We start from the raw sequence: 26187 nt of genomic DNA on the forward strand, positions 1-26187 counted from the left end.
GGAAACTCTTTCTTGCCTGATGCAGTCACATTCCCCTGGTTCTTCAGGGAATCCAGCCAGATGGTTGGACTTGGCCCAGCTGTGTCATGTGGCACTGAGTTCCACAGACCCGCAGCTGCCAAATAGATGAAAAGCCATTTCTGTGCTGCCAAATCCAGGAGAAAGAAACTAGGCAGCTCAATTCTGTGATTTATGGTGTCCTGGAAAGCAGGAAAGGTCTCCAGAGCCAAACCACACTTGGCTTTCTGTCGGGCGGTTGCTTCGTTGTTCGATTTGGCCCCCAAACACCACCTGGCCCAAAAGGCCTTTTCGACATCTTCCAGTTGTGAATGAAGCAGGGTCTGCAGAACTGATTCAGATACAAGTAGTCCTCGACTTACAACCGTAACCGAGATCAGAATTTCTTGCTGTTAAGCAAGGCAGTTGTTAAGTAAGTCGTGTCCAATGTTAGGACCTTTTTGCCAGAGCCGTTAAGCGAATCGCTGCGGTTGTTAAGTGAACCATGTGGTCATTGAGTGAATCAGACGGTCGTTAAGTGAATACAGCTCCCCACATTGACCTGGGAAGGTCGCAAATGGCCATCGCATAACCAAGATTCTGCAGCTGTTGTAAATCCATGTCGCCCAAATTTTGATCACGTGAGGATGTTGTGATGGTCATAAGGGTGAGAACCACAAAAAAAATCACTTTTTCATTGCCGTGGTGACTTTGAACCAGTTGCTAAATGAATGGTTAGAATTCCAGGACTGCCCTGTGTTCAAATTCTTAAGATACCACATGAGCACACTTAGTGTTAACAGGGACAAGAATACAGGTAGTCCTCGACTTACGACCACAATTGAGCCCAACATTTCTGTTACTAAGCAAATCATTTGTTAAGCGAGTTTTGGTCATAAATCCATTTAACGACGCTTCTTAAATCAATCCCTGCAATTATTAAGTTAGCAACATGGGTTGTTAAGTGAATTGTCCTCATTTAGCGACCACCCACCAGGTCGTTAAGTGAAGCTGTTGCTAAGTAAAACTGCCAATGTGCTTACGACCCTCCTTCAGCTTTCCTTTGCTTTACAGTTAGTCCTCAACTTACGAGCACAATAGAGGCCAACACATTTCTGTCGCTAAGTGAGGCCGCTATTAAGTGAGTTCTGTTGTTAAGTGAATCCGGCTTCCCCGTTGAATTTGCTTGTCAGAAAGTCACAAAAGGGGATCACGGGACTCCGGGATGCTGCGACCGTCATAAATATGAGTCAGTTGCCAGGCATTTTAAGTTTGGTCACATGACTGGGGGGGTGATGCAACGGTCAGAAGTCATTTTTTTTCAGTGTCGTCGTAACTTTGAGAGGTCACTAAATGAACGGTTATAAGTCGAGGACCAGGTATCCTGATCAAGGACAGCCATCCTGACCTGCAGAGGCAAAGTTTGCAGCCCAGATCCCTTTTGCTCTGCAGGTCAGAAGGGCTCCATTGGCCTCTAGAGATTGTGTCGTGTGTGCCACTCCGTGGTTGTGGCACGCAGGCGTGGCAGCTGCACCCAGACTGACACTTGACTTTGAAGTGGACACAAAACTGCAGCTGTTTGAGTGCCCTGCAGTCTCTTGTGAAGTCAGGAGAACAGAAAATACCAGAGTTGGAAGGGACCTTGGAGGTCTTCTAGTCCAACCCCCTGCTCATTTCAGATAAGTGGCTGTCCAGTCTTTTCTTAAAAACCTCCAGTGATGGAGCACCCACAACCTCTGGAAGTAAACTGTTCCACTGATTAATTAACAGAATACCAGAGTTGGAAGGGACCTTGGAGGCCTTCTAGTCTAACCCCCTGCTCAAGCAGGAGACCTTGCACGTTTCCCTATACCAAGAGTCTGCTTGGCTCAGCCCAATCGTGGTTGGTTCTGTGGCCGTCCGTCCGCCTGCATTGTGGGAAGAGAGCCGGTGGATTCCACCTATTTTTTCAGCAGTTTCTAAGGAGAGAAGCAGGCTGGCCTTCCCTTCTCTGCAGATTTTCCACCTCCCTCCCTCCCGGCCGCCTGTGGAATCTCCGTCTAAATAAACAGGCCGACCCATTATGGGCTGGAGATAATGTTGTTTTTTCCATGTCAAACGATTCCAGACTTCTCAGTTCAGCCAAAAAAATCTGTCCTGCCTGCTTGGGAGGAGCGGCAAGAAACGCAGGCTTAAAGGGGGTTTAGTCTGGAAAGAGGCAGAGACCCCCAGGCGGGATCTCGGCTGTGGTTTGGGGGTTCAGGAGGGGCTGCTGCAGACCAGAGCAGGGCTTAGTCTGGTTGTGATGGAGGAAATTCAGGGCAGAACAATTCAGCCTCAGTCCCAGTCCAGAGCCAGCAAATGGCAGAAATCTTTCCATCCCTTCCAAAATCTTGTCTTTGGTTCCAGAAGCTTTAATTTGTTTACTGCAGCGGTCCTCGCAATCCCCCTTGGCGCCACCCAGATGCCTGGTTCTCTGCACAACGGGCACGGAATTGGCACCTGAGACGGGGCACACCTGCGGGGCTCAGCGGTTCGTGCCAGGACATCCGGGGCTGAGCTGCTCGGAAAGCTGCGTGGTGGCCTCTTGGGGGAAGGGGGAAACCCTGACCGGCTTGTGGGTCAGTGCAAAACTCAGCCGTCCTAGTGTGCTAAGGATGGGGGATGGGAGGCAACAGAAGCAGCATTCTGGAGGGGAGGACAGAGTCCCCTCACAGCTGTGGCTCTGATCAGATGCTAAAGTAAAAGAAATAGGTGGGACTCAGAATAACAGCATTGGGAGGGACCTTAGGGGTCTTCTAGCCTAACCCCCTGCTCACATAGGAGACCTTATAGCATTCTGGACAAATGGCTGTTCAATCTCTTCTTTAAAATCTCTTAAAAACTAGTTCCAGGCTGCTTCTCTCCTTGATTAGTTTCCATCCGTTGCTTCTTGTCTGGCCTTCGGGTGCCTTGGAAAATAGCTTGACCCCCTTCCTCCTCAAATATTGGAAGATGCTCTCATGTCTCCCCTGGCCCTTCTCTTCCCTAGACTAGACATACCCAAATCCTGTGACCGTTCTTCATATTTTTACCTTCGTTGCTCTTCTCTGCACTCTGTTTTATATCACGGTGACCAAAACTAGATGGAGGATTCCAAAGGTGGCCTTATCAAGGCTTTATAAAACACTATATAACACTTGATTTTATCCTTCCCTGTATTGGGCAGTTTCAGACCGAAGGCAGAGCCTTCTTTGTCTTTGGCATCCTTACCTGCCTGCAGTGCATTTCCTTCAGCATGGATGCTGTGAGATCATCCAGACGGTCCCTGCTGTCCAGCCTGGGGAATTTCCTGCAGTCTGCATTTCTGGCTTTGGGGTCTCCATTAGCACACATTACGAATGGTGGGGGAGGGGGTGCTTTCCAGAGAAAATACTGCCCTGCTGCAAAAATGCCTGGGGGTCTTGAGAAGGGGTGCCTGATATCTGCCATGGGGTGTGGGAGAGGGAGGTGGGAGGCTGTGCATCAGATTTCAGGAGCTAAGATGGGGAGGGCTGAAAAACGAAGAAGAGAGGCAGTTTGGGTCTGGTTTGTTTTATCTTGTGTGCCTTACTTAGATCATCAAAGGAAGGTTACACTACTAACCAGAGCATATAAAACATTTGCTAGACCAATTCTAGAATACAGCTCGCCTGTCTGGAACCCTCACCACATTTCGGACATTAATACAATTGAGCGTGTCCAGAAATATTTTACTAGAAGAGTTCTCCGCTCCTCTGAAAACAACAAAATACCTTATGCCACCAGACTTGAAATCCTAGGCTTAGAAAATTTAGAACTCCGCCGCCTTCGACATGACCTGAGTTTAACTCATAGAATCATCTATTACAAAGGCCTTCCTGTCGAAGGCTACTTCAGCTTCAATTGCAACAATACACGAACACACAATAGATTTAAGCTTAATGTGAACCGCTTTAATCTTGACTGCAGAAAATATGACTTCAGTAACAGAGTTGTTAATGCTTGGAATGCACTACCTGACTCTTTGGTCTCTTCCCAAAATCCCCAAAGCTTCAACCAAAAACTATCTACCATTGACCTCACCCCATTCCTAAGAGGACTATAAGGGGCGGGCATAAGAGCACCAGTGTGCCTACCGTTCCTGTCCTAATGTTCCCTTTGATTGTATCCAATTAATATAGTTATTACATACTCATACTCATATATATGCTTATATATTGTATAGTTATTTCATACTTATGCTTATATATACTGTGTGACTAAATAAATAAATAAAATAAATAAATAAAGGTAACAAAGACTGACTAAACAGGCAAACAAAAGACAGCCGATCTGGATCTCTCCCAGTGGCCTGTGCCCCCCTTGCACGGTTTTTTGTGCCAGCTTGGGAGGGCCCCCTCCCCTCCTTATCCCTTGAAACCAACCATGCCCAAATGTGGCACCTGCCCGGCGGGAGGAGGGGCGCCTCTGTCTCCATTCCTGCCTGCCACCGATTTTTCCTGGTGCCAATGTTTGCCCAGCAGGAGCAGCTGTTTGAGTTACCATGAACTATCACCGGCGAAAAGCTGGGATGTTTTGGTCAGCCAGCCCTTCGTCCCTTGGACAGCCAGATCCTTCCTGATCTTTTGGGTGGATCTCTTTACAGGGAGGGAGGAGTGGAAGAGAGGAAGAAAGAGAGGAAGAGGGAGGGAGGGAGGAGAGGAAGAGAGGTAGGAAGGAAGGAGAAAGGGAGGGAAGATGGAAGGAAGGAGAGAGAGAGAGGAAAGTTTGAAGGAAGGATGGAAGGGAGGAAGGAAGAGAGGGAGGCAGGAGAAATAAGATGGGAGGGAGGGAGAGAGGGAGGAAGGAAGGAAAAGAGAAGGAAGGAAGGAAGGAAGGAAGGAAAGAAAGAAAGAAAGAAAGAAAGAAAGAAAGAAAGAAAGAAAGAAAGAAACAGGGACCCTGACAGTATTCCAGTTTTAGTACCCAGCCTCCTGATGTTGTTCTTTTTTCTTCTTTGGTCCCTCAGATGCTGAGCCTGACCGGCCGGGTGAGCAGAGGGCTGGTCCTTTTGGCCATGGTGCTCACAACCGCCTCCGTCACCACACCAGGAGAATGGGGAGAAGAAGGTGAGCCCCTCGTTCAGCCAGGAGTGGGAGGGCTGCCTGCAGAGGGCAGGGGCACTTTCGGCCAAAGCCACCACCCCCCTTCGTCAGGGGGAGGGAAGAGGGACGTGGCTGCAACCTTCTCCCGCAGCCTTGAAATCCGTGGAGCCTCCAATCTTCCGCTTTGGGGCTTTTCTTCCAGGGGTGACCTATGCCGAACTGGGGAGCGATGTGGTCCTGACCTGCCCCGGAGCACATGCAAGGTAGGTACCTGAACAGGCCCCATCCTGGTCCCATCCAGGTGTCTTGTGCAGGATTGGTCCAGCGGAGGGTCGGAAGACACCCAAGGTGACCCCTAAGGCAGTTGGAGGTCTCTTGCTGCCCATCCCCAGTTTACAATATTAAAACCTAGAATAGAATGCAATAGAATATAGAATGAGCTGGAAGGGACCTTGGAGGCCTTCTAGTCCAGCCCCCTGCCCAAGCAGGAAAACCAATACTATTTTAGATAAGTGGCTGTCGAGTCGCTTCTTCTTCTTTCTTTTTGATAATATGTGTGTTTGTGTGTGTATGTATGTATGTGTATGTGTATGTATGTGTGTATACACACACACACACACACACACACACACATATACATACATACATACATACACACATACATACATACATTAGATAGGTAGGTAGGTAGGTAGGTAGGTAAAGAGAGAAACAGACATTCTGTGAACTCCAGAACTAAAACAATTAACATTTCATTCTACCAAGCTTTTTAGTTCGTTCTGGGTATCATTCATATTAATCCAATTCATAATAACAATATTAGTATCTCTATCACATTTCTCAATTTAAGCAATCCTCATTATATTGTTCAAAAATACATATTCAAAAAATGCCTAATTCCTCATCTTTATTTCTACCTTCATCTATATCTTTCTTGTTCTATCTAAACATTTCTCTATTATATATGAACAAATTTATCTGAGTTTCATTTATGTTGATCCAATTCACGCTAACATTGTTAATAATCTCTATCACATTTATCGGTTATATAATCCTCATTATATCACTTAAACATCTCTTTAGTACTTCAATTCTTATCCATTTTTTCATCTTAATCCAATTCACAATAACAGTATGAACAAATTTAACTAGATATCATTCATGTTGATCCAATTCACATTAACATTATTAATTATCTCTATCACATTAATCAGATTTACATAACCCTGTTACATTGTTTAAATATACATTTTTAAAAAATACCTAACACCTGTAAACAATTTATGTTTCAATATTTCCCTTATCTAATTTTATTTCTGCCTCTCTAGTTTATAATAGGCTACTTTAATATTTAAAGGGCAATTTTTTTACCCATCATCTCTTCTCTTTTTTAGTGCTTCAATTCATATCCATTTTTTAATTCGGCTCCCACAGTCCTCATTTTTATCTCTATTTTCATCTATCTCTTTTTTGTTCACTCTAAACATTTCTCCCAGTGGAATCTTGTACTGCCAATTCTCCCAATTATCTGCCCATATCCTAATCTCTTAATCAAAAGCATCTTCCTGCCTCTCCAATTGTTGATTTATCTGTTTTGTTTTCTTCAGGATTTCTTCCTTTGTCAGCTGATTTGTCAGTACCGTTTTTTTGCTCCAGTCCTTGGTTTATTTGTTGATGTGGCCCATCCTTCTGCTCTTTCCATTCCTTTTGCTCATCCTTTATCTGGTTTTCCTCTTCATCAAGCTGTTGCTTTATTTGCTGATTTTTCTGATCCATATTTTTTCCCTGTTCATGTTCTATTTGCTGACTTAAATAGTCCATTTCATCCAATCTTTCTGTTGCTTCCACCAGTTCATGTACATTTTGGTCTTTGTTTCTCATTCTTGGCAAAATACACTCCACTTTCTGATCCGTACCATCAATTTAGTTCAAAATATTTTGGAACATCAAGGCCATCTCATTAAGAAATTCTCTCATTTCCAGAGCTCTTCCTTCAACTCCAGTCATAAAGACAATAAACATTGGGTAAACAATCACGCCTCAATCGAATCCAACATCCAGAGAGTCCAAGATCCTGAGAGTATGCTTTGATAAATAAGACTCTCCTCTCAAATTCCCACACTGCCTTCTTTCCAACAGATATTTATTTCATTCAATCTCCATTTTTTTCAAAACAAAATCAATTATTCAGATGATTCAATCCCAGTATTTACTCACTACTCTGTTAGTCTAAAATATTTTCAAGTTCTTTAAGTCTACTCTGTATTTTTAGTCTTTTATTCTAGCTTCCCAGGATCCCTGTAAGTTTCCAAGAGAATAGGAGTCATTTTTCCTTCCATCAGTAGATGACGCTCTCAACTTACTTTTCAGCATAAATCTCTATAAAAAAGCTTACAAAGTTATTTTTACAGTGTCTTCTCTAGGGTTTTTTCTTATGGTTGGGGTAACTTTAAAGAAAAAATAATCTCACCCAGCAACAGTTTCTGTTCACTTCTCTCTTCACTCCTGCACTTCCTGGATATTTTGGCTGGCCCCTGCTTCATGGCAGCCACTTTTGCTGCCGCTGCACCTCGTCTTCGGATGAGAGGGCTTTCTGAGTCAGGGAGGAAAGATGCAGCTCTCCTCGACCTGCAAGGTGGTCCTCCTTTACTTGACCCCTCCAGGGTGGCTATGGCTCAGTTGGAGCCCTCTGATGGGGAGAGCTCGGAATGGGATTGCGGAGCTCGCGTTCCTCAACTCCCAATGCCACAGGAAGCTCAGCTGGAAGTCTGCTGTCGAGTCTTTTTTTTTTGAAGACCTCCAATAATGAAGCACCCATAACTTCTAGTGACAAGCAGTTCCACTAGTTAATTGCCCTCACTGTTAGAAAGTTTCTCCTTAATTCTAGGTTGTTTCTTTCCCTGATTAGTTTCCATCCATTGCTTCTTGTCTTGCCTTCTGGTGCTTTGGAGAATAATTTGATCCCCTCTTCTTTGTAGCAGCCCCTTATATACTGGAATACTATCATGTCGCCCCTAATTCTTCTTTTCTTTAAACTATTCAAACCCAAATCCTGCAGCTGTTCTTCATACATTTGTCTCCAGGCCTTTGATGGAATGGGATAACCGTCCTCTTGGCCAACTGACTGTGGGACAATTCAACAATTCAATTTAATTATTTAAAAAAATTAGAAATTTGTTTTTATTTTTGTCGTTCACATTTTGCCCCTCCTTTGGTATCCTTTCCCAATGGTTCTATTCCACCATTTCTTCAATATTGGTATAATTGTTGTCCCATGGCAAATGGGCCACAATAGGTTGTCTGTAGTGAGTTGCTTGGGGCGAGCTGGTCATGGCGAGTTATCCTAGAGCCCACCTCTTAACGCCCCTCTACTTCTTAACAGGACAGAAGTTCTGGAGAAATTCTCTCTGACCTTGGTTGTTTGCTGGCAGGCGTTTCATTATCAAACCGGGGAATGCCATCAGTGTCAGGGAGGGTGGCGTTCCCTCCCTCTTTATATGCAGCAGTTTGCCCTGCCAGTTTTGATGGTGCTGTAGTTTCTTCCTTGTTGAGTCCTTGATTATTGTTTTCTGCCTGATCATTTGTCTGGTGCGGATGTCTGCTTCTCTGTCTGCCAGAAGGGACAAGCGCTGGTGTTTTGGTTTCCTTCCTAGATTGTTTTAATTGTCACTTTTGAAGGGGGTGTAAATGTGGACATGTTGACAAACCAGTTTGGATTCAGGCACCTCTTTGATTGAGGGGTTTAGAGTGAGCATTTTTTAAAAAAAACTAATCTTAGAGATGCAGCCTTGATGTGGCTTGTCCGCATTTTTGTGTCTTCTGGGCAAGAGTTCGTTGCAGTGGCTCCTTGAGGTTATCTCTTGTTTAGTCTGAGCAGAGCATCCAGGACCATTAGCCGCATCGTTTTTTCAGCCGCTATTCTTCCATGCAGCTGGGCACCTGATCGGAGGTTTGTGTTTGACTCTGGTGGACAGAGATGCTGTCCTGGGTCTTCCTGCAAAAAAAGTACTGGATCCCCCCTGGAGGTTCGCCTACATGCAGATTTCTCTCATTTAAGGGCTTTCTGAAGCTTTTGGTGCCCTTATGTGGCACTCATTGGGTCCCTGGTGCTCTCTGAGCTTGCATGTTGTCTGGTAACCAAGTTTTTTACCTAATCTTTACCCAACTAGGTAACCTCATCAGTGCTAGAAGGGAGAGAGGTTTTTAGGGAGGAGGAGGAGGAGGACTGTGGAGTCCTTGTTGCTCTCTGAGCTTGGTGGTTTTCTTACAGACATTTCATGACGTGATTAGGGAACATCATCAATAGGAGGGAATATGGGGCTTGGTGGTCCCTATTTATTAGGATTGCAAGTTTTCTAGGCTCCCCCCAAAGTGCTCTAGGATTTCCAGAAGTTCGGTATTCAGACCAATTAGCTATCATTTGACACATAAAGATAAACTACATTTACACATTATTCAAAAGAATAAAAAACTAAGAAGGAAACAAAAAGGCCAGAATACATCAGTCAACACCCAGATAAGCAAGGATTAACTCCAGACAAACAAGTCAAAAACAATGCCCAACATCTAGGAAGTACTAGGAATCAAAACCCCACACTCACTCGTACTGATGATGTGACCTAGTGGGGTCATGAAATGTCTGCAAGAAAACAGCCAAGCTCAGAGAGCAGCATAGTTCAACCCTGAGCTACAAATATTATCTTCGATTTGAAGGACCCCTTTTGATCTTCTGCCCCAGACTTACAAGTTTTGAGCTCCTGCTATTGTCTAAAAGAGTCTTTTTTAAAAAAAAAGCCTTTCCTAAAGCATCCCTCAAATTTTTTACTTTTATATAAACCATTTGGGGAAAATAAACCCTAGATTGAGTTTCAGAGATTTTAAGGGAATATATTTCCAATATAGAGGAATATTCCCCCATCTGGGGCAGCCTGGGGCAGGCCCGGTCTAGCATGCCATTCATACCTGTGGTGGGAAGCCAGCTCTCCGCATAGGAAACCACAAGGTCCCTTCGCCCTTCTGAGTCCCGTTTGTGGGCACCGAAAGGGCCCCAGGAGCCTTCCCGCTGGGGAAAGTCCTTGGCCGCCTTGTTTGTCCTGAACTTAAGTGTCCTTTAGTCCCCCTCCCGACCCCCCACCCCCAAAGGAGGCCTCCTTCTTGGCCTGGCCCTCTGCCTTGACCCCTGGCAGTTGTGAAGGGACGCTGCCTTTGGTTCAGAATCCGAATAAGGGACCTCGGAGGTCTTCTAGTCCAGCCCCCTGCTCAAGCAGGAGATCCTAGACTGTTTCAGACAAGGGGCTATCTTTTCATACGTAGTTCTCCTTTAGTTTATTTAGTTAATTAATTAGTTAAATTAATTAATTAAGTTAGTTAATTAGTTGCTTTAGTTCTGCTGAAGGCTGGCTGGGAAGTTCGCTCTTGAAGGCAGCTGCAGGGAGGGACCTCAACAGTGACGGATTGGGAGGGGTGGGGGCTGCATTGGCAGCAGTTGGTGGGCACCCCTTTCAGAGGTAGAAAGGCAACTGGGGGGAACTTGCAGCTTAGACTCACACTTTATTGTCGCTTTTAATGTACACTAATTGACATATATCAAAATGAAATTTTATTGCATCTCAAGGGGTCTCCATCTCCAATATACACTACATAAACACGACAAGTAAATAAATAAATGCAAAATGATGCCTATGCCCACCTCTACTGTTTGACCTGAGGTCTTCTTTGAGACTGTGAGATGGGCCCCCTGCTCCCCCTGCAGCCGAAGGTCTCCTTCCCTGGCCTTACGGCAGCTCTTCTGTGCCCTCAGCTCCATGACCAGGTGGCAGCGGAACGGGGGCTCGGGGCTCCCCACGGACTCCCAGGTCCAGCAGGGCCAGCTGCTCTTGAGCCACGTGGGCCTCTCCTCCGAAGGCACCTACAGCTGCCAGGACGGTGGTGGGCGTCTCCTGGGCTCCGTTGTACTCCGAGTTGGCCGTAAGTCTGGCTCTTCTGGGGGAGAGAATCCTCTTTGATTCTGAACTTCTGCGGGTTAAGGAAGCCACTGAGTGGTGAACTGTGGGTGGGGTACAGATAGTTCTCCACTTACAGCAGTTCGTATAGTGACCGTTCAAGGTTGCAACAGCCCTGAAAAAAGTGATTCATGACCGTTTTTCACACTTACGACCATCCCCACGGATCAAAATTCAGAGGCTTGGCAACTGACTCGTATTTATGACGGTCAGGCTGTCCTGGCATCCTGTGATCCCCTTTTGTGACCTTCTGACAAGCCAAGGCCACGGGGAAGCCGGGTTCACTTCACGAACTTTTGACCGGCTAAAGAACTGCAGTGTTTCGCTTAACAGCGGTGGCAGGGAAAGGTTGTAAAATGGGACAGAACTCACTTAGCCTCGCTTAGCAGCAGAAATTGGGGCTCAGATGTGGTCAGTTGAGGGCTACCTGTACCTGTGATGGTGAGCCACCTGCAGAACCGGAGGGGCGCTGATCTGGGGAGCCTTCCCACCAATTGTTGCCGTGTCTCCCTCCTTGACCGCAGGACCGCCTGGGCCGCCCTCCGTCTCCTGCCGAGCTTCCAACTACGAGAACTTCTCCTGCTTCTGGACACCCAGCACTGAGACACACCTGCCCACCAGATACATCACCAGCTACCTGTACGTCCAGGGAGATTCTCCATCCTCCAGGTCCTGGGCATCCCAAAGGTGCTTTTTTTCAAAAGGCAACTGGACAAAAAAGACAAGAGTCAAAAGGGACCTTGGAGGTCGTCTAGTCCAGTCCTCTGCTCAGGCAGGAGACCCTTTAATATTCCAGACAAGTGGCTGTCCAGTCTCTTCTTAAGAACCTCCAGTGATGAAGCCCCCACAACTTCTGGTGGCAAGCCGTTCCACTGATCAGTAGTTCTAACCATCCTTAGTTCCAGGTTGCTTCTCACCTTGATTAGTGGTTGTAAGTTGACCATCCAGGAGACTTAGGACCACTAGAAAGTCCAGAAAATTGTAAGTTGCCTTTTGGAAAAAATACCTTCAGGAGACCAGATATCTGAACATCTGTGAGCGTGTGCTGGGTTGTGCAGGAGCTGAGGACTGTGAAGGGCTCTTTGGGGGAGAGGGGAGACATATGGGGCCAGGAACATATGGGATGGGGGGAGCTGGAGGGACAGAGAGGAGATAAAGAAGAAAAAGCATGTTTGCCTCTTCCACCTCTTCCTTTATGGTCCTTCTGCTCCAGCTGAGGACCTTATAATAGAATAACAGAGTTGGGAAGGACCTTGGAGATCATCTAGTCCAACCCCCCTGCCCAAGCAAGAGACCCTGCACCATTTCTGACAGGTGACAGTCCAGTCTCTTCTTCAAAGCTTCCAGTGGTGAAGCTCTCACGACTTCTGAAGGTCCTGTCCCGAGCCCTGCTTGGGACAAACGAAGACTTTTCCCCAAACATCTCCAGAAGATCTCCATTGCGCCTTCCGAATGGACAGTCAGAGGAAGGCTGGTCTTCTTGGCCTGCACCTTCTCCCTGGAGCCCAGCCTTCCTCTTGCGTGTCCGTTCGGAAAGCGAGGGGAGCCGTGACTGCTGGTGGACAGTCCTGAATGGAGCCATCACCGAGGCTCCATTCAGTCCAAGAAGGATTGTCTAAAGACCACCATCTTCGCCCCAGCAGCTCGTGTGGAAGAGGCGCCACGATAATCAAGGCCGTGGGGCATTTGGGCCCACAACTGGGGGACTTTTGCTAGGCTTGTATTAAGGGGGGGGGAGACACCCTGCCTGGTTTCTTAGCCAGGTCCAGCTGGAAGGAGGCAGCCACAGCCCAGCTGACCTTTTCGGGAGTAGGAGAAGCTGCCCATCCCACGGGGTCCTTTTCTCCAGAAGGAGACCCTCTGGTCAAGATGAGTCATGCTCCCCTTTGCTGGCTCTGCTGCCTGTGGGGTGAGGCTGCCCAAAGTCACAGGTGGCCAGTCGGGGTCCTGGTGTTTCCTCCGATGCCTGGGGGGGAGGGCGAGGGAGGGTCCAGTTGTATCTTCCCTCTTCTTCCTTCTCTTTCTCATTTCCTCTTTCTCATTTCCCAGGACGAAACAGCTGCCCGGAAGTGACAAGTCGAGGTAGGTCCTGCCCTTCGGCAGTTCACGTCCCATCCGACCTTTCTCCTGTGCCCACATCTGTGCCTCCTTTGCCTCCAGATTTCCCCCTTTGTGCCCAGAGCGCTACCCGGGTCTAGGAGCATTCTTCACTGTAAACTTTGGAGACCCTCAGTCGGTTTCTTTCTGTACATGGAAAAAGCTGCATTGATCACAGGTGTTGGGAAGAAAGCACAGAGAGCAACCGAAGTCTTATGTACTACTATGTATTATCATTATTATGTATTATTATGGGAATGGCAGTTCAGCCAGACTGCAAACAGTTTTGCCTGGATTTAGTGCTTTTTTCTTCTGGATCCTCCCCAAGGATCTGAGAGAGCGAACGAGACGGTCAGAAGAGTTTCCTGGGGGCTTCTGGTCTGCGCTGAGCTTGGTGGTTTTTCTGTAGATGTGGTCAGAAGAATAATAATATGGGGTTCCAACTTGATCCAGGGTAATAAAAATGTGATCCGGACAGGTGTGAAGACAGAAGAGAAGTTCATTCCTGGAAGCAAAATGTTTGGCCTTTAGGGGCAGCTGCAGGGAATTGGGGTGCAGAGTTGGCAGAGTTTTCTTATAGGGGGAGCTTGAAGTGTCTACATGCCAGGGTGACACTTGAGGGGTGTGTGTGTAGGTATGTTTATTCTTGTGAACATGCAGTTCCTCCAGGAGACCTAATTTAATTGACTCCGTTTATGTTTGCAGACCTTATCCTTTGATATGTGGATTGGGTCTGTGTACCTTATTTGCTCATTTTAGTTGATTAACTGATTCTCAGACCATTGTGGATTCTGTCAGTGGTTTAAGGGAGGATGGAAGCAGTATAAAGAATAAAATATATTTGGATACAAAACTTCTCACAATGTTTATTGTCAAGCCAGGTAACACCACCGGTTAGAATAAACTTCTTTCCCAGATTGTTGACTTGCGGCTGGGGATTATGGGAGTTTACATCGTAATTTCTCCTCGGCCAGGAGCTTAGCGGACGAACGCTTTCTCTTGCCTTTGTGCCAGCAGGTCGCCGGTCAGCCGTGTGGGTCCGTGTGTCCAGGATCCCAGCCTCCCCCTCTCCTGCACTGTCAGCAAATCCCAGTTCTGGAGCTCGTACCGTGTGAATGTGACGGAGGTGAACCCGCTGGGCTCCAGCTTCGCCCTGCTGGACATCATTGCCCACAGCATCAGTAAGGCCCGCATCAGTCCGTCCTCATTTAGCGACCAGCCACCAGGGCATTAAGTGAAGCCATTGCTAAGTGAAACTGCCCATGTGCTTACAATCCTCCTTCAGCTTTCCTTTGCTTTACAGTTAGTCCTCAATCTACGACCACAATTGAGCCCAACAGGTTTCTGTTGCTAAGTGAGACAGTTGTTAAGTGAGTTTTGCCCCCGTTTACGTCCTTTCTTGTCCCCGTTCTTAAGTGAATCACTGCAGCTGTCAAGTTAGTCACACGGTTGTTAAGTGAATCCACTTTCCCCGTTGACCTTGCTTGTCAGGAGGTCGGAAAAGGGGATCACGTGACCCCGGGACACTGCGACCGTCATAAATATGAGTCAGTTGCCAAGAGTCTGAATTTTGATCACATGACCACGGGGATGCTGCAGTGGTCGTAAGTGTGAAAAACGGTCGTAAGTCACTTTTTTCAGGGCTCTTGTAACTTTGAATGGTCATTAATTGAACTTGAGGATTATCTGTATGTATATAATCGGAGCAAAATATTATAAAAATACAAATCATCAGCTATAAATAAAGCTAAAAGAGAGGGAAGGAAGGAGGGAGTAGGCTGAGCAGGGGGGGGCGTGGAGGTGGGATCTGTTATTATGAGAAACCCCCCATGTGAAACCCCCTCCCTTGGAGCCCCAAGCCAGCTGGCAGAGTCTTCAGGCGGGGGGGGGGGAGCTGTGGGGGCTGACCTCACACTGGGTTGACCAGAGCCATGGCAAAGAGGGGCCTTCTGGGCCCCTCCCCCAGCCAGAATACCCTTCCTCCGCTGCCAGGGTGGGTGGGTGGGGTGGGCCAGTCCCCCAAGAGTCAGATGGTACCTCAACATTCCCAGATAAACGGAGCTTGGGCCCAGATAATGGGGAAAGCCACGGGGAGCCCTGGTTTGTTCCCCCTTCAGGGTCTCATCTCCCCTCCCCCACTTCTGCCTCCCCTCCAGCCAAGCCAGATCCTCCAGAGCGTGTCCGGGTGGAGCCGGTGCCCCTGGCCCCCCGGCGGCTGCGCGTCAGCTGGGAGTACCCCTCCTCGTGGCCCAAAGAGCCTTCCTTCCAGCTCCACTTCCGCCTGCGCTACCGGCCCCTCCTTCACGACTCCTGGTCAATGGTGAGTCGAGGGGGTGCAGGGGTGGGGGGGGTCTCAGATGGGGGGGGGCTCCCTGCTTGCACAGGAATCCTATGTGTTGTTCCCGGAATGCGCCCCACAGATTTGGGGTGACTGGAGGAGGGGGGAAGCCAGTTCAGAGGGGCTGGGGGGGGGTCCAGAGGGGCTGGGGTCAGCGGGTGGGGCTGATGGGGGCCACCTCTTGACTCGGCAGGTGGAGACCAGCAACGTGTCCGAGGTGATCACGGATGCCGTCATGGGCCTGGAGCACACGGTCCAGGTGAGCGCCAAGGACTTCCTGGATGCTGGAAGCTGGAGCGAGTGGAGCCCAGAGGCGCGAGGCTGGCCGGCTGCAGGTAAGGGCAGGGAAAGGGCACCACCTGGAGGGAATGGGGAGAGGAGAACAGGGCAGTGGAAAAGGCCCGAGAAAGGGGGGGGGCAGTAAATCTTGGGCAGATGTTAAAATAGAGACCTACAAGGTGGACCTTGACTTACGATGACAATTCAGCCAAAAATTTCTGTTGCTAAGCGAGACAGTTGTTCAGTGAATTTTGCTCCAATGTTTGCTCCTTTCTTGCCACGGTCCTTAAGTGAATCACTGCAGTTGTCAAGTTAGTCACAAGGTTTTTAAGTGAATCTGGCTTCCTCGTTCACTTTGCTTGTCAGAAGGTCGCAAAAGGGGATCACGTGACCCCGGGATGCTTCATCCGTCATAAAAGTGAGTCAGTTGCCAAGTGGCTAAATTTTGATCACGTGACCAGGGGGAATGCTGCAATGGTCGTAAGTGTGAAAAATGGTTATAAGTCAGTGTTGTTGTAACTTTGAACGGTCACTAAAAGAACTGTTGTAAGTCGAGAACTCGCTGTATTTGCAGAGATGAATAATGCTGCTCCTGCCCAGGTGTTCCTGGCTGCCCCTCCCCCCTTTTCCTTTTCCTTCCATTTTTCCATCTGGAAAACGGGTCCTTGGCACCCAGCTTGAGGGATCCGGGGCTGGCAGGCAGGCAGGCTGCTCCTTCACGTGGGCATTTTGGGTTGAAAGGATGCAGCGAGAGCCCCAGTTTCAAGAGGAAGGAAGCTGAAGAGTTGCAGAAGTGGGGGGGGGCAACTGGGCTGGGGTTTCTGGGCCGGGTGTGATCGCTCTGGGCCCCCTCTGTGGGTATTGGTTGGCCTTCTCAGCCTCTACACCAGAGGTGGGCAGCTATGCAACTTTAGGACCTGTGGAATTCAGTTCCCAGAATTCCTGAGCCAGCTGGGTTGCCGCCAGGAATTCTGGGGGTTGAAGTCCAGAGGTACTAAAGTTCCCGTTGTTTGCCCGTTCCTGCTCTCTGTATAGCCAGTGGGTCAGGCAGTGGGGACGTTTTCTCAAGCGGTCCGATTTTGGGTCTCCCCCTCCTGCAGGACAGGTCGCTGAGCCCAGCGAAGCTGCTCCGGGCACCGTTGAACTGGACCCGCCAGCCGAAGAGCCCTCTCCGGCCCCTGACAACGAGCCAGTCGGTACGTGGGGGGGGCTGAAACCCAGGTCGGCAGGGAGAGCAAGGCCAGAGATGCTCACCCGTCAGTCCCAGGATCTTGGCTTTGAAGGATGAAGATCTCTGCAAAGATCTTTAGATTCCCCCTCCCCCCTGGGCAAAAGAGCTGTGGGTGGGGCCCCTCTTGCTGGCCTGGACTGAATTGGGCCCCCACCGCCTTGTAAGGGGCAGGGTGACCACTTGGCGGGTGCCCGCAGGGGGACGGAGCTGAAGGGGCGTCTTCTGTCTCCAGCAGGGCAGGGGGACTCGGTGGAGAAGGTAGCAACGCTGGTGTCGCTCGGGGTCTTCGCCTTCTTTGCCCTGGTGGCCCTGCTGCTCTTTGCCTTCCTGGTGTGGTAGGTGGAAAACCTGGAGATGGGGTGGCCGGGCTGGAGCGTCTGCTTGCCCTCTGGCCTTGGGGGAGAAGCCTTGTGGGAGGCCCTCAAGGGAGATGCTTCCATCCGGGTCCTGGGGGTCCCAAAGGCAGCTGGGACTGCTTGGGTTTTGTCTTCCAATATGAGCTGCTTTTCATCCAAGGAGTTTCCTAAGAATGAGCTGCTTGGATGGGAAGCGAAACGTTTCCAAGAAAAACACCAAGAAAGTCCAGTTGCTTTTTGGGAAAAGCACCTTGAGGATTTGTTGGAAGAACTTCTCCACCTTTCTTCTCTTCTCTTTCCATGGAAAGGATCCGGGCGAAGAAGCAGAGCAAAGAGGCCAATAAACACCAGGAGCTGCTCTCAGCTGCCACCCACCTGAAGGCCTTGCCGAGTGAGTACAGCTCTGGCCCTATTCCCCACCCCACCCCCCAAGAAGGGGGCTCAGGTCCCAAGCAGGGAACAATTGGGACCCTGCTGGGGAGAGGATCATGGAGGAATAATCAAATCAGGGCAGGTGGCTATATATATAAGCAAAGAGAAAACTCCACACCCACTTCTAGCACTAGTGGTGTTACCTAGCTGGGTCATGAAACATTTGCAAGGAAACAGTTAAGCTCAGAGAGGACCAAGGACCCCACAGTTCAATTCTGAGCTCTAAGCATTCTCTTCTGTTGCTATCAAATCAGTGGTAACTCTTTTCTTTTGGGGGGTGGGGGCTCCCGATCCATTGGAAGCGTGTTTCGGCCTCTGGTAGATGGAAGGTTTCCATGGTTCATGGCTGGTCTCCGGAATTGAATTGTTTTGAATCCCGTTACATTTGAAGGTCTGTTCAGGCCAGAGGTGACTGGAGAGGCCCTGCAGCTGGACAGTCACGAAATTAATGGTGCCTGCTCCTTAAAGGGCCTCCCAGGGATCCAGATGTGTTGTGGGCAGAAGTGGCAGAAAGCAAGGGGCTGCTTGAGCTGAGAATTGGGGGGGGAGTTAGTGATATGCTGCCTGTCCTAGGAGAAATGCAAGCACAGTTTCCCTCCAGAGGTTTTGGGTGCTCCATCACTGGAGGTTTTCAAGAAGAGAGTGGACGGCCATTTGTCTCCTGCTTGAGCAAGGGGTTGGACTAGAAGACCTCCAAGGTCCCTTCCAACTCTGCCTTGACCAGCCTCCCTCTCCTTTTTTTTCTCTCTCTCTCTCTCTCTCTGCAGAAGGCCAGATCTTGTAGCACAGCTCTGCCTCCGCTTGGCAGATCAGCCTCCTCCTCCAGCCAGGGGACCGTGGACCTCACCCACTGCAGCTGCTGTTGATTCTCCAGGGCACGTGACCCGGGCACCCTGCCCTCCCCAGCCACCTTGGACCTGCGCTGCTTATCTGCTGGAACTTGGCATCGGTGGCCCCGGCTAGTCCCCACCCCCTGCTGCAAACAGGCTGCCTGCCAGAGGCTGCTGAGTTTGGACTCGTCGGGGAGCAGCTGGTTGGAGAAGGGGTGCTGTTGGCTGAGCTCCAGGCACCCCCGTCTCTCCTGTAAAGTTGAAGCTCAGCAGGCTGGAGGGACCAGACTCTTCGGGACGGCCGTGCTGAGAGAGAGAGAGAGAAGAGACCAGCCTGGCAGGAGACCTGAAAGAGCTTTTGCCCCCTCCCCCTCCCAAGGGGAGAAGCCAGGCAGAGCGGAGGCAACAGCAGAGACCTCCCCGTATGCCAGTTGTGGGGCTGTATGTGTGTGTGTGTGTGTTTGTGTGCGGATACATCTGTGCTTGGTTTGGTTCAGAGAATTAAATTTCAAATGTTGGGTTTTCTAATGAATCTTGGGCAGTGCAAACCTTCCTTGCGTGGAGAAGATGCCGGGTTCTGCTCAGAGCTTTGGCTGGACGGACTCCCTGGCCAGAGGGCTGAGGAACACCCCCCCCCCACCACTGCCTCTTACTGTGCCCCCTGGCCCAACCGCAAAGGCCAGGGGAACATTGGCAGAGAGGTTGGCGTGGCCTGCAGAGGCAGAGGGCAGTCGATGGCTGCTCCAGAGGACTTTCAGCCCTGAAGGAGCCCTGGCCCCTGGCATGCAGGAGTGGGGCACCCTGCTTGCTTTTCCCCCAAAGGAGACCGAAGGCAAACTTCAGGAGTTGGGGGAGCAGAGGGGTGCTTGGTCTGCTTGCAAACCGGCACAAGAAAATCCACCTCCTGACACCGGCCAGGCACCACCATGGAGGTGGCCTTGGGTGGACAAGAGGGGGGAGACGGGCAGTGGGCAGCCTCATCCGAATGGCCAGAAGACTGGATGGGGTCACCGCAGGCTGGTTTGTAGGTCTGCCCCTGGGTGGGCTACTCTTTGCCGCGGCCACCAGACCTTCAGGGAATGAGACCCCAAAGGTGGGGGATCCTCTCTGGAACACGCAGGACGCAATTGGAGAGGAAGAGGGAGAAAGGAGGGGCTGCCTCTCTTTCCTGGATCCCTGGAACAGCCTCCCAACCTGGGGGAGGAACAGGGCAGCTGCCCTGAGTTGAAGAGAGATTGGGTTGTGGACCATCCCAGCCGGAGACCCAGGGCCAGGGGTGAAATCCAGCAGGTTCTAACAGGTTCTGGAGAACCGGTAGCGGAAATTTTGAGTAGTTTGGAGAACCAGCAAATACCATCGCTGGCTGGGGTGGGGTGGGAATGGGGATCTTGCAGTATTCTTCCCCTGCCACACCCACCAAGCCAGTCCACAATTTAAATTTCACCACTGCCCAGGGCAGGTTGCAAGAAATTAAAGGACAGCTTTGGAGTAAGACCAGGCTAAAGAGACTAGAATCCTAGGGCTGGAAGGGTCCTCGGAGGTCATCTAGTCCAACCCCTTGTTCAAGGCTGGAGTCCTTATACCATCCCAAGTCAAATGGGTCTTCAATCTATTTTCAAAAACCACCAGCGATGGAAGCTATTTAAGATGCTGTGTGAATAGAGGACTTGCAGGCGCCCTCTGAGGAAGCAGAACCAGATCCGTCTCGCAGACAGAGGACCAGCCTTGCTCAGCAGAGGGAAGGTAGCCAAGGGCTCCACTGAGGGGCCTCCGACAACTCGCCACGGGACGAGAGTTACACGAAGAAATGGTGGAATAGAACCATTTTAAAAAGGGTGCAAAAGGAGGGACCAAATGAAACGTGAATGACACAAATTGAAATAATTGTTAAAAGTTATTTTAAATCATTGGATTGTTGAATTGTCTCGCAGCAAGTTGGCCGTGGCCATTTGTCCTGTTCCATCCACGGAGCGTGGGTGGGTGGGCACTGCACAGCCCCTAGCGGCTAGTTTAAAATTTTCTGCCATAGTCCTTGCCTGCCTTCCCAATTCGCTGCAGGTTCAGGCTCCAAGCTGGGGAGGGGCCATGGTAGCTCAGGCTGTAAGAAGCCTGTTATTAAAACACAGCAGCCTGCAATTACTGCAGGTTCAAGCCCGGCCCAAGGTTGACTCAGCCTTCCATCCTTTATAAGGTAGGTAAAATGAGGACCCAGATTGTTGGGGGGGCAATAAGTTGACTTTGTAAATATACAAATAGAATGAGACTATTGCCTTATACACTGTAAGCCGCCCTGAGTCTTCGGAGAAGGGCGGGGTAGAAATGTAAATAAAAAATTTTTTAAAAAGGGGGAACAGCCCTCCAGAGAGCTTGGCTGTGCCAGGCTGGCCTGGGCTTGTCCAGCGACACGAGGCAGCCAAGCGGTGTGGCGGGAGAGATGTCAGCCCTGGGCAGATGCCACAGCCAGAAAACGGGTGGAAATTTCCTGAGATGAAGGTCTGGACTGCCAGATGGGTGGAGAGGCTAAAAATAGCCGGGAACAAGCTCTCCTGCCAGGAGCTGCCCTGGCCGGCCTCCCGGATAGTAGCTCACGGCAGCCCTGCCGGCCAGCGGGTGGCTACCTGGGAATGTGGGTGGGGAGGGAACCTGCATCCCAAAAAGGCTCGTTTGTGTCATGCAAAGCTGGGGTTCGGGGAGATGATAGGCCCTGGGGTTGCTGGATGGGGGTTCTGGGGTCCTGCCCAGGGAGGAACAGAGGCTGTGAAATTGGGGGCTGTCTGGGCAGGAGAGTTTGGGGCTGCTCATAAGTGAATTCGGCAATGGGTGAAAGACCTAATCTGCTTTCAAAGAGGTGTCTGTGCTTGGAGTGGGAGCGGGGAAGAAGGACCCAGAGGGTTTGTTTAGTCTGGGTGTGTTATGAACCACGAACCCCCAAAAGCCGTTAATGCCTCCCTCAACAACTGGCCTGCAGCAGAGCACCTAGAATAAGCGACCTCGGAGGTTTTCTAGTCCAACCCCCTGCTCAAGCAGGAGACCCCACACCATGTCAGAGAAATGGCTGTCAATCTCTTCTTAAAATTTTCCAGTGTTGGTGCAGCTCTCCACAACTTCTGGAGGCAAACAGTTCCACTGATGAATTAACAGATGAGTTGGAAGGGACGTCTTAAGTTAGTTCTGAAGACTTCCAACTTCTAAGACTGAAGTTTTGTAAGTTAAGACTTTCCTTCAGGTAGCCTTCCCATCTCTACGCAAGCACGCTCTTATCTTGTCTTAGATTCCTGGGGAGAACTTTATTTTGCAGCAGGAATCTCATTAATTATCAGAAGATAATTATAATTAGTACACCCTGGAATCTCTTGATCCCAAAGCTCCTAGGACAGGGATGGCTGACCTTTTCGCCATCGCATGCCAAAAGGGGGGAGCAGGGGGGAGTCGTGCACGCGCATGTCCACACCCATAATTCTATGCACCCCACACAAGCCCCGTGCTCCCCCCCTTTTGGCACGTGATGGCATGGTGGGCCCTGTAGGCCTATTTTTTGCTCTCCCCAGGCTCCAGAGCAGCGGTTCTCAACCTGTGGGTCGGGACCCCGTTGGGGGTCAAATGACGATTTGCCAGGGGTCGCCTAAGACCATCGGAAATATGGGAAGTATACTTGCGAGTTGAAGAATTGCGCTCCAATGGTTGACTCCACAAGCCAGCTGCAGGCTCTTCAAATCGCTAGCCGAATTCGGCTTCAGGTGCGATGAATTAAAAAAGAGAGAAATCTTTGCTCTGATGTCTCCCTCTCAAGCCAGCTGCAATCACTCCCAATCGCTAGCCTAATCTGGCTTCAGGCGCGATAAACTTAACAGGGGAGGAGTCTCCGCTTTAATGCCTCCGTCCTCAAGGCAATCACAAGCAGTTCAGATCGCTAGCCAATACGGCTTCAGGCGCAATAAATTCAAAACGAAAATAATTTTACGGTTGGGGGTCATCACATCGTGGGGAATTGTATTAAAGGTGTTAAGTTTGGGGGTCGCCACATCATGGGGAATTGTATTAAAGGGGTCGCAGCACTATAAAGGTTGAGAACTACTGCTTCAGAGCCTTTCTAGGAGTTTGGGGAGGGCGAAAACGCCCTTCCCCACCCCCTGGAGGCCCTCCAGAGGCCAGAAACGGCCTGTTTGCCGATTTCCAGTGGGACCGGAAGGCCTGTTTTTGCTCTCTCTAGGCTCCAGGGTCTTTTTAGGAGCCTGGGGAGGGTGAAACGACCTTTCCCACCCCTTCAGAGGCCCTCCAGAGGCCGGAAATCACCTATTTGGCAACTTCCGGTGGGCCCAGAAGGCCCGAAAATTAGCTGGGCGGTGCATGCATGCACACTAGAGCTGAGCTCACATGCCCACCGATATGGCTCCGAGTGCCACCTGTGGCACACATGCCATAGGTTCACCATCATGGTCCTAGGATGTCCACAACTGGAGTCTACAAGCGGAAGCTTCAGCTGGCCACATTTAATCTTGTAATTTTTGTTCCTGCTTAATGTCTGTCTATGTAAGGGCAAACCTTGGCCAAATTCCATTCAAGCCGCAATCGCCGAACTGTCTCTTCTTCAGCAATGACGCTGGACGTGGCCTGGCCAGAGATTTGAACTCAGCTCTTTGCAGTTTCAGGTCCTGGAGATAAAAGTCCATTCCACCATCTGCTCTACAGGAAGGCAGATGTAATAGGACACCCCCTCCCCCCAAAGGAGAAACAGCCAGGTGTGTGCCCTGTTATGCCACAAATATTCTAGCTATCAACACAATAAACTTGTTCTGCCTCTTAGCGACGTCGCTGGCTGCCCAGTGGAGGTTTTGCTCACCCAGTTAGTTATGGGCAACTGGCCAGCTACCACCGTAAGTGGGGGGGGACTCCTGTAAGGTGCGACTCTACCAGATAACTAGGGTCTCTCGGGCACTTGACACACCTGTTATGGTGTGGCTCTGCGTTTTGTTCTTTACTGTTTTATGGTCTGCACTTTCTAATTCTTGCAGGCTTTGTTCAGCTGCCAGCCTCTGGCCACAATAAAAAGCTCGGCCACCGTTCATTCAGTCCTCGTACCAAAAAAGGAATTGGCAGAAGATCCTTCGGAGCATTTTGGAATTTATTTGATAGTTCCCAAGCTCAGCAAAACTCGGAAGAGGGAGAAAGAGGTGGGATGGGGGGGAACAAAAGGTTAAACGAGAGTTGCCCAATGCCAACAATGAGGGGGAAGTCAGCCTTAAGCCCAGCGGGGCTCCTTGGGCACATGCAGGGGGAAATGGGAGAAACAGGGAACTGGTTGGCACCACCTGTTCCTGGTTCTGCAGTCAAATGCCAGCCAGGTGCAACGCTGCTCCGATTCTTTAGGAGCAATTCCAGGATTCTTCTCTTCAGCAGGAAAGGGCATTTTGTTAGAGGAAGTAAATAAAAGCGAACTTTAGCCTGGTGACTCTTCAGCTACTTTTTCCCCTGGTCAGGAATCAAGGCTCCCTTCAAATATGACTATGCAACGCCCCCTAGTGGCAGAGGAGAGAGGTCGCTCAAGTCTCCTTTCAGGTCTGACCATGCAGCGACCCCTAGTGGCAAAGGAGAGAGGTTGCTCAAGGTTCCTTTTAAGTCTGACCCTGCAGCGACCCCTAGTGGCAGAGGAGAGAAATTGCTCAAGGTTCCTAAAGTGCAACTAAACTAAAGCGTCAAAACGAAGTTGGGAAACCAGAGAGGCAAAGCGAAGGGGCTTCATGCATCCAGCTGAAATGAGGCACAAAGGGAGCCTGGGGCCACCCAGGATGAGCCTCAACCCACGGAGGGGGGAGGGGGGAGAGCCAGAGGGAGGCAAAGTGGAACAGCTGAGGGCACAAGCCACACCTTGAAAATATTTACAGATCTCTCACATCCTGGACATAAACTGTTTCAACTCCTACCCTCAAAACGACGCTATAGAGCACTGCACACCAGAACAACTAGACACAAGAACAGTTTTTCCCCGAAGGCCATCACTCTGCTAAACAAGTAATTCCCTCAACACTGTCAAATTATTTACTAAATCTGCACTGCTATTAATCTTCTCATCGTTCCCATCACCCATCTCCTTCTACTTATGACTGTTTGACTGTAACTTTATTGCTGGTAATCCTTATGATTTATATTGATATATTGACCATCATTTGTGTTGTAAATGTTGCACCTCGATGAAGGTATCTTTTCTTTTATGAACATTGAGAGCCTATGCACCAAGACAAATTCCTTGTGTGTCCAATCACACTTGGCCAATAAAAAAAAAATTCTGTTCTGTTGACTCTGGCACAGAACAGCCCTACCCAGCTGGGAGGACCACAAATCCTTGCTTCCCCACCTCCCACCCTGTCCCAGGTGTGGGAAGTGCTTTGGAGGGCACTGGGATGGGCAAGGCAGGCTGCCCCGAGGTGGGCATTCTGCTCCATTCAGCCACAACCAGAAATCCTGAGGAGCGCTAGGACTCTCCCGACTCAGGTGTTGGATCTTGAGCCACAGTGGGGGCGGGGGGGGATGGACTTGCACCCTTCCAGTCCTCCTACAGCCAGACAGGGGAGGCTCTGCTGATCTGGGACATTCACGCCACGGCCAACTCTCCACGGGACAAAAGTTACATACCAGTAATATCGAAGAAATGGTGAAATAGAAGCATTAAAGAAAGGATGCAAAAAGAAGGGACGGAAAGAAACACGAGAATTCAAAATATTTTTTAAATTGTTTAAAATAATTAAGAAAATTGTTTGAATTTCCCGCAGCGAATTGTCCTGTGGTGAACTGGCCGTGGTGAGCTGGCCACAGCAAGTTGGCCGTGGCAAATTGGCAGCCATGAGCTGGCCATGGTGAGTTCTTTCTTTGAAGCTTGGGCCGGCGTTCCTGCCATTGGCTGTCCTCTAAACCAGCCAGACCTGGCAATTAGGCTGGAAATCCAAGCCACCCAAGGAGTGGCACATGGGCCTCACTCATAAACGGCTCCAGGCAGACTCTGTCTTAGGCAACATATCCAGTTGCGTGACATTGCAGCCCCCTTCCTATGCTCTCATTGGCTTGGCAAGGACTGATCCCTGATTTAGAAACCTCTGTCCAGCTGTGGGAGTTTGATCCCCCTCTTCCTGCCTTGTTCCTCAAATCGGGCATCTCCAACCTTGTTGACTTTAAAACTGTGGATGTCAACTCTCAGAATTTCCTGGCTGGGGAATTCTGGGAGTTGAAATCCACAAGTCTTAAAGTCGCCAAGTTGGAGACCTCTGCCTTAAATGAAAGGTATTTATTTATTTAATTTTTATTTATGACCCGCCTTTATTACTTCTGTAAACAGTGCAAGGAGAGGAACGTATCTAAGGCCCCTTCCTCTTCCTATTAAATGAAGGATTCATGAATCACTGCCAATTCATTTAAATTTGTCAGCCCCGAAAGCCTGTAACTGCTGAAGACTTCCACCAAGCAGAGTTCTCTGGCTCTCGAAAAGAGGTCACACACCAGTTTGCAAAACTTTTATTTAGGAATATAGAGAGTAGAGAGGCGAGTAAAGAAATGGGATGAACAGGACTACA

General features: G+C 49.6%; 1 protein-coding gene across 4 annotated transcripts in view; it reads left to right on the plus strand.

Moving 5' to 3' along the window:
• IL11RA (interleukin 11 receptor subunit alpha) overlaps positions 1-19971 on the plus strand; it is a 94655-nt gene extending 74684 nt beyond the window's left edge. The window contains exons 3-14 of one of the 4 annotated variants that reach the window (XM_058172420.1): positions 4985-5084; positions 5263-5323; positions 10861-11027; positions 11587-11701; positions 13112-13144; positions 14174-14340; positions 15316-15479; positions 15691-15832; positions 16877-16972; positions 17240-17342; positions 17672-17754; positions 18563-19971. In XM_058172420.1, coding sequence (XP_058028403.1) covers positions 4985-5084; positions 5263-5323; positions 10861-11027; positions 11587-11701; positions 13112-13144; positions 14174-14340; positions 15316-15479; positions 15691-15832; positions 16877-16972; positions 17240-17342; positions 17672-17754; positions 18563-18579 — 1248 coding nt within the window. In that variant the 3' untranslated portion in view covers positions 18580-19971. The remainder of the gene's footprint in view (positions 1-4984; positions 5085-5262; positions 5324-10860; positions 11028-11586; positions 11702-13111; positions 13145-14173; positions 14341-15315; positions 15480-15690; positions 15833-16876; positions 16973-17239; positions 17343-17671; positions 17755-18562) is intronic. The other 3 variants (XM_058172423.1, XM_058172421.1, XM_058172422.1) reach the window with 3 other exon arrangements.
• The last annotated feature ends 6216 nt before the right edge of the window (positions 19972-26187 follow it).

This window comes from Ahaetulla prasina, chromosome 2 (genome assembly GCF_028640845.1).
Source record: "Ahaetulla prasina isolate Xishuangbanna chromosome 2, ASM2864084v1, whole genome shotgun sequence".
Taxonomy (NCBI): Eukaryota; Metazoa; Chordata; class Lepidosauria; order Squamata; family Colubridae; genus Ahaetulla; species Ahaetulla prasina.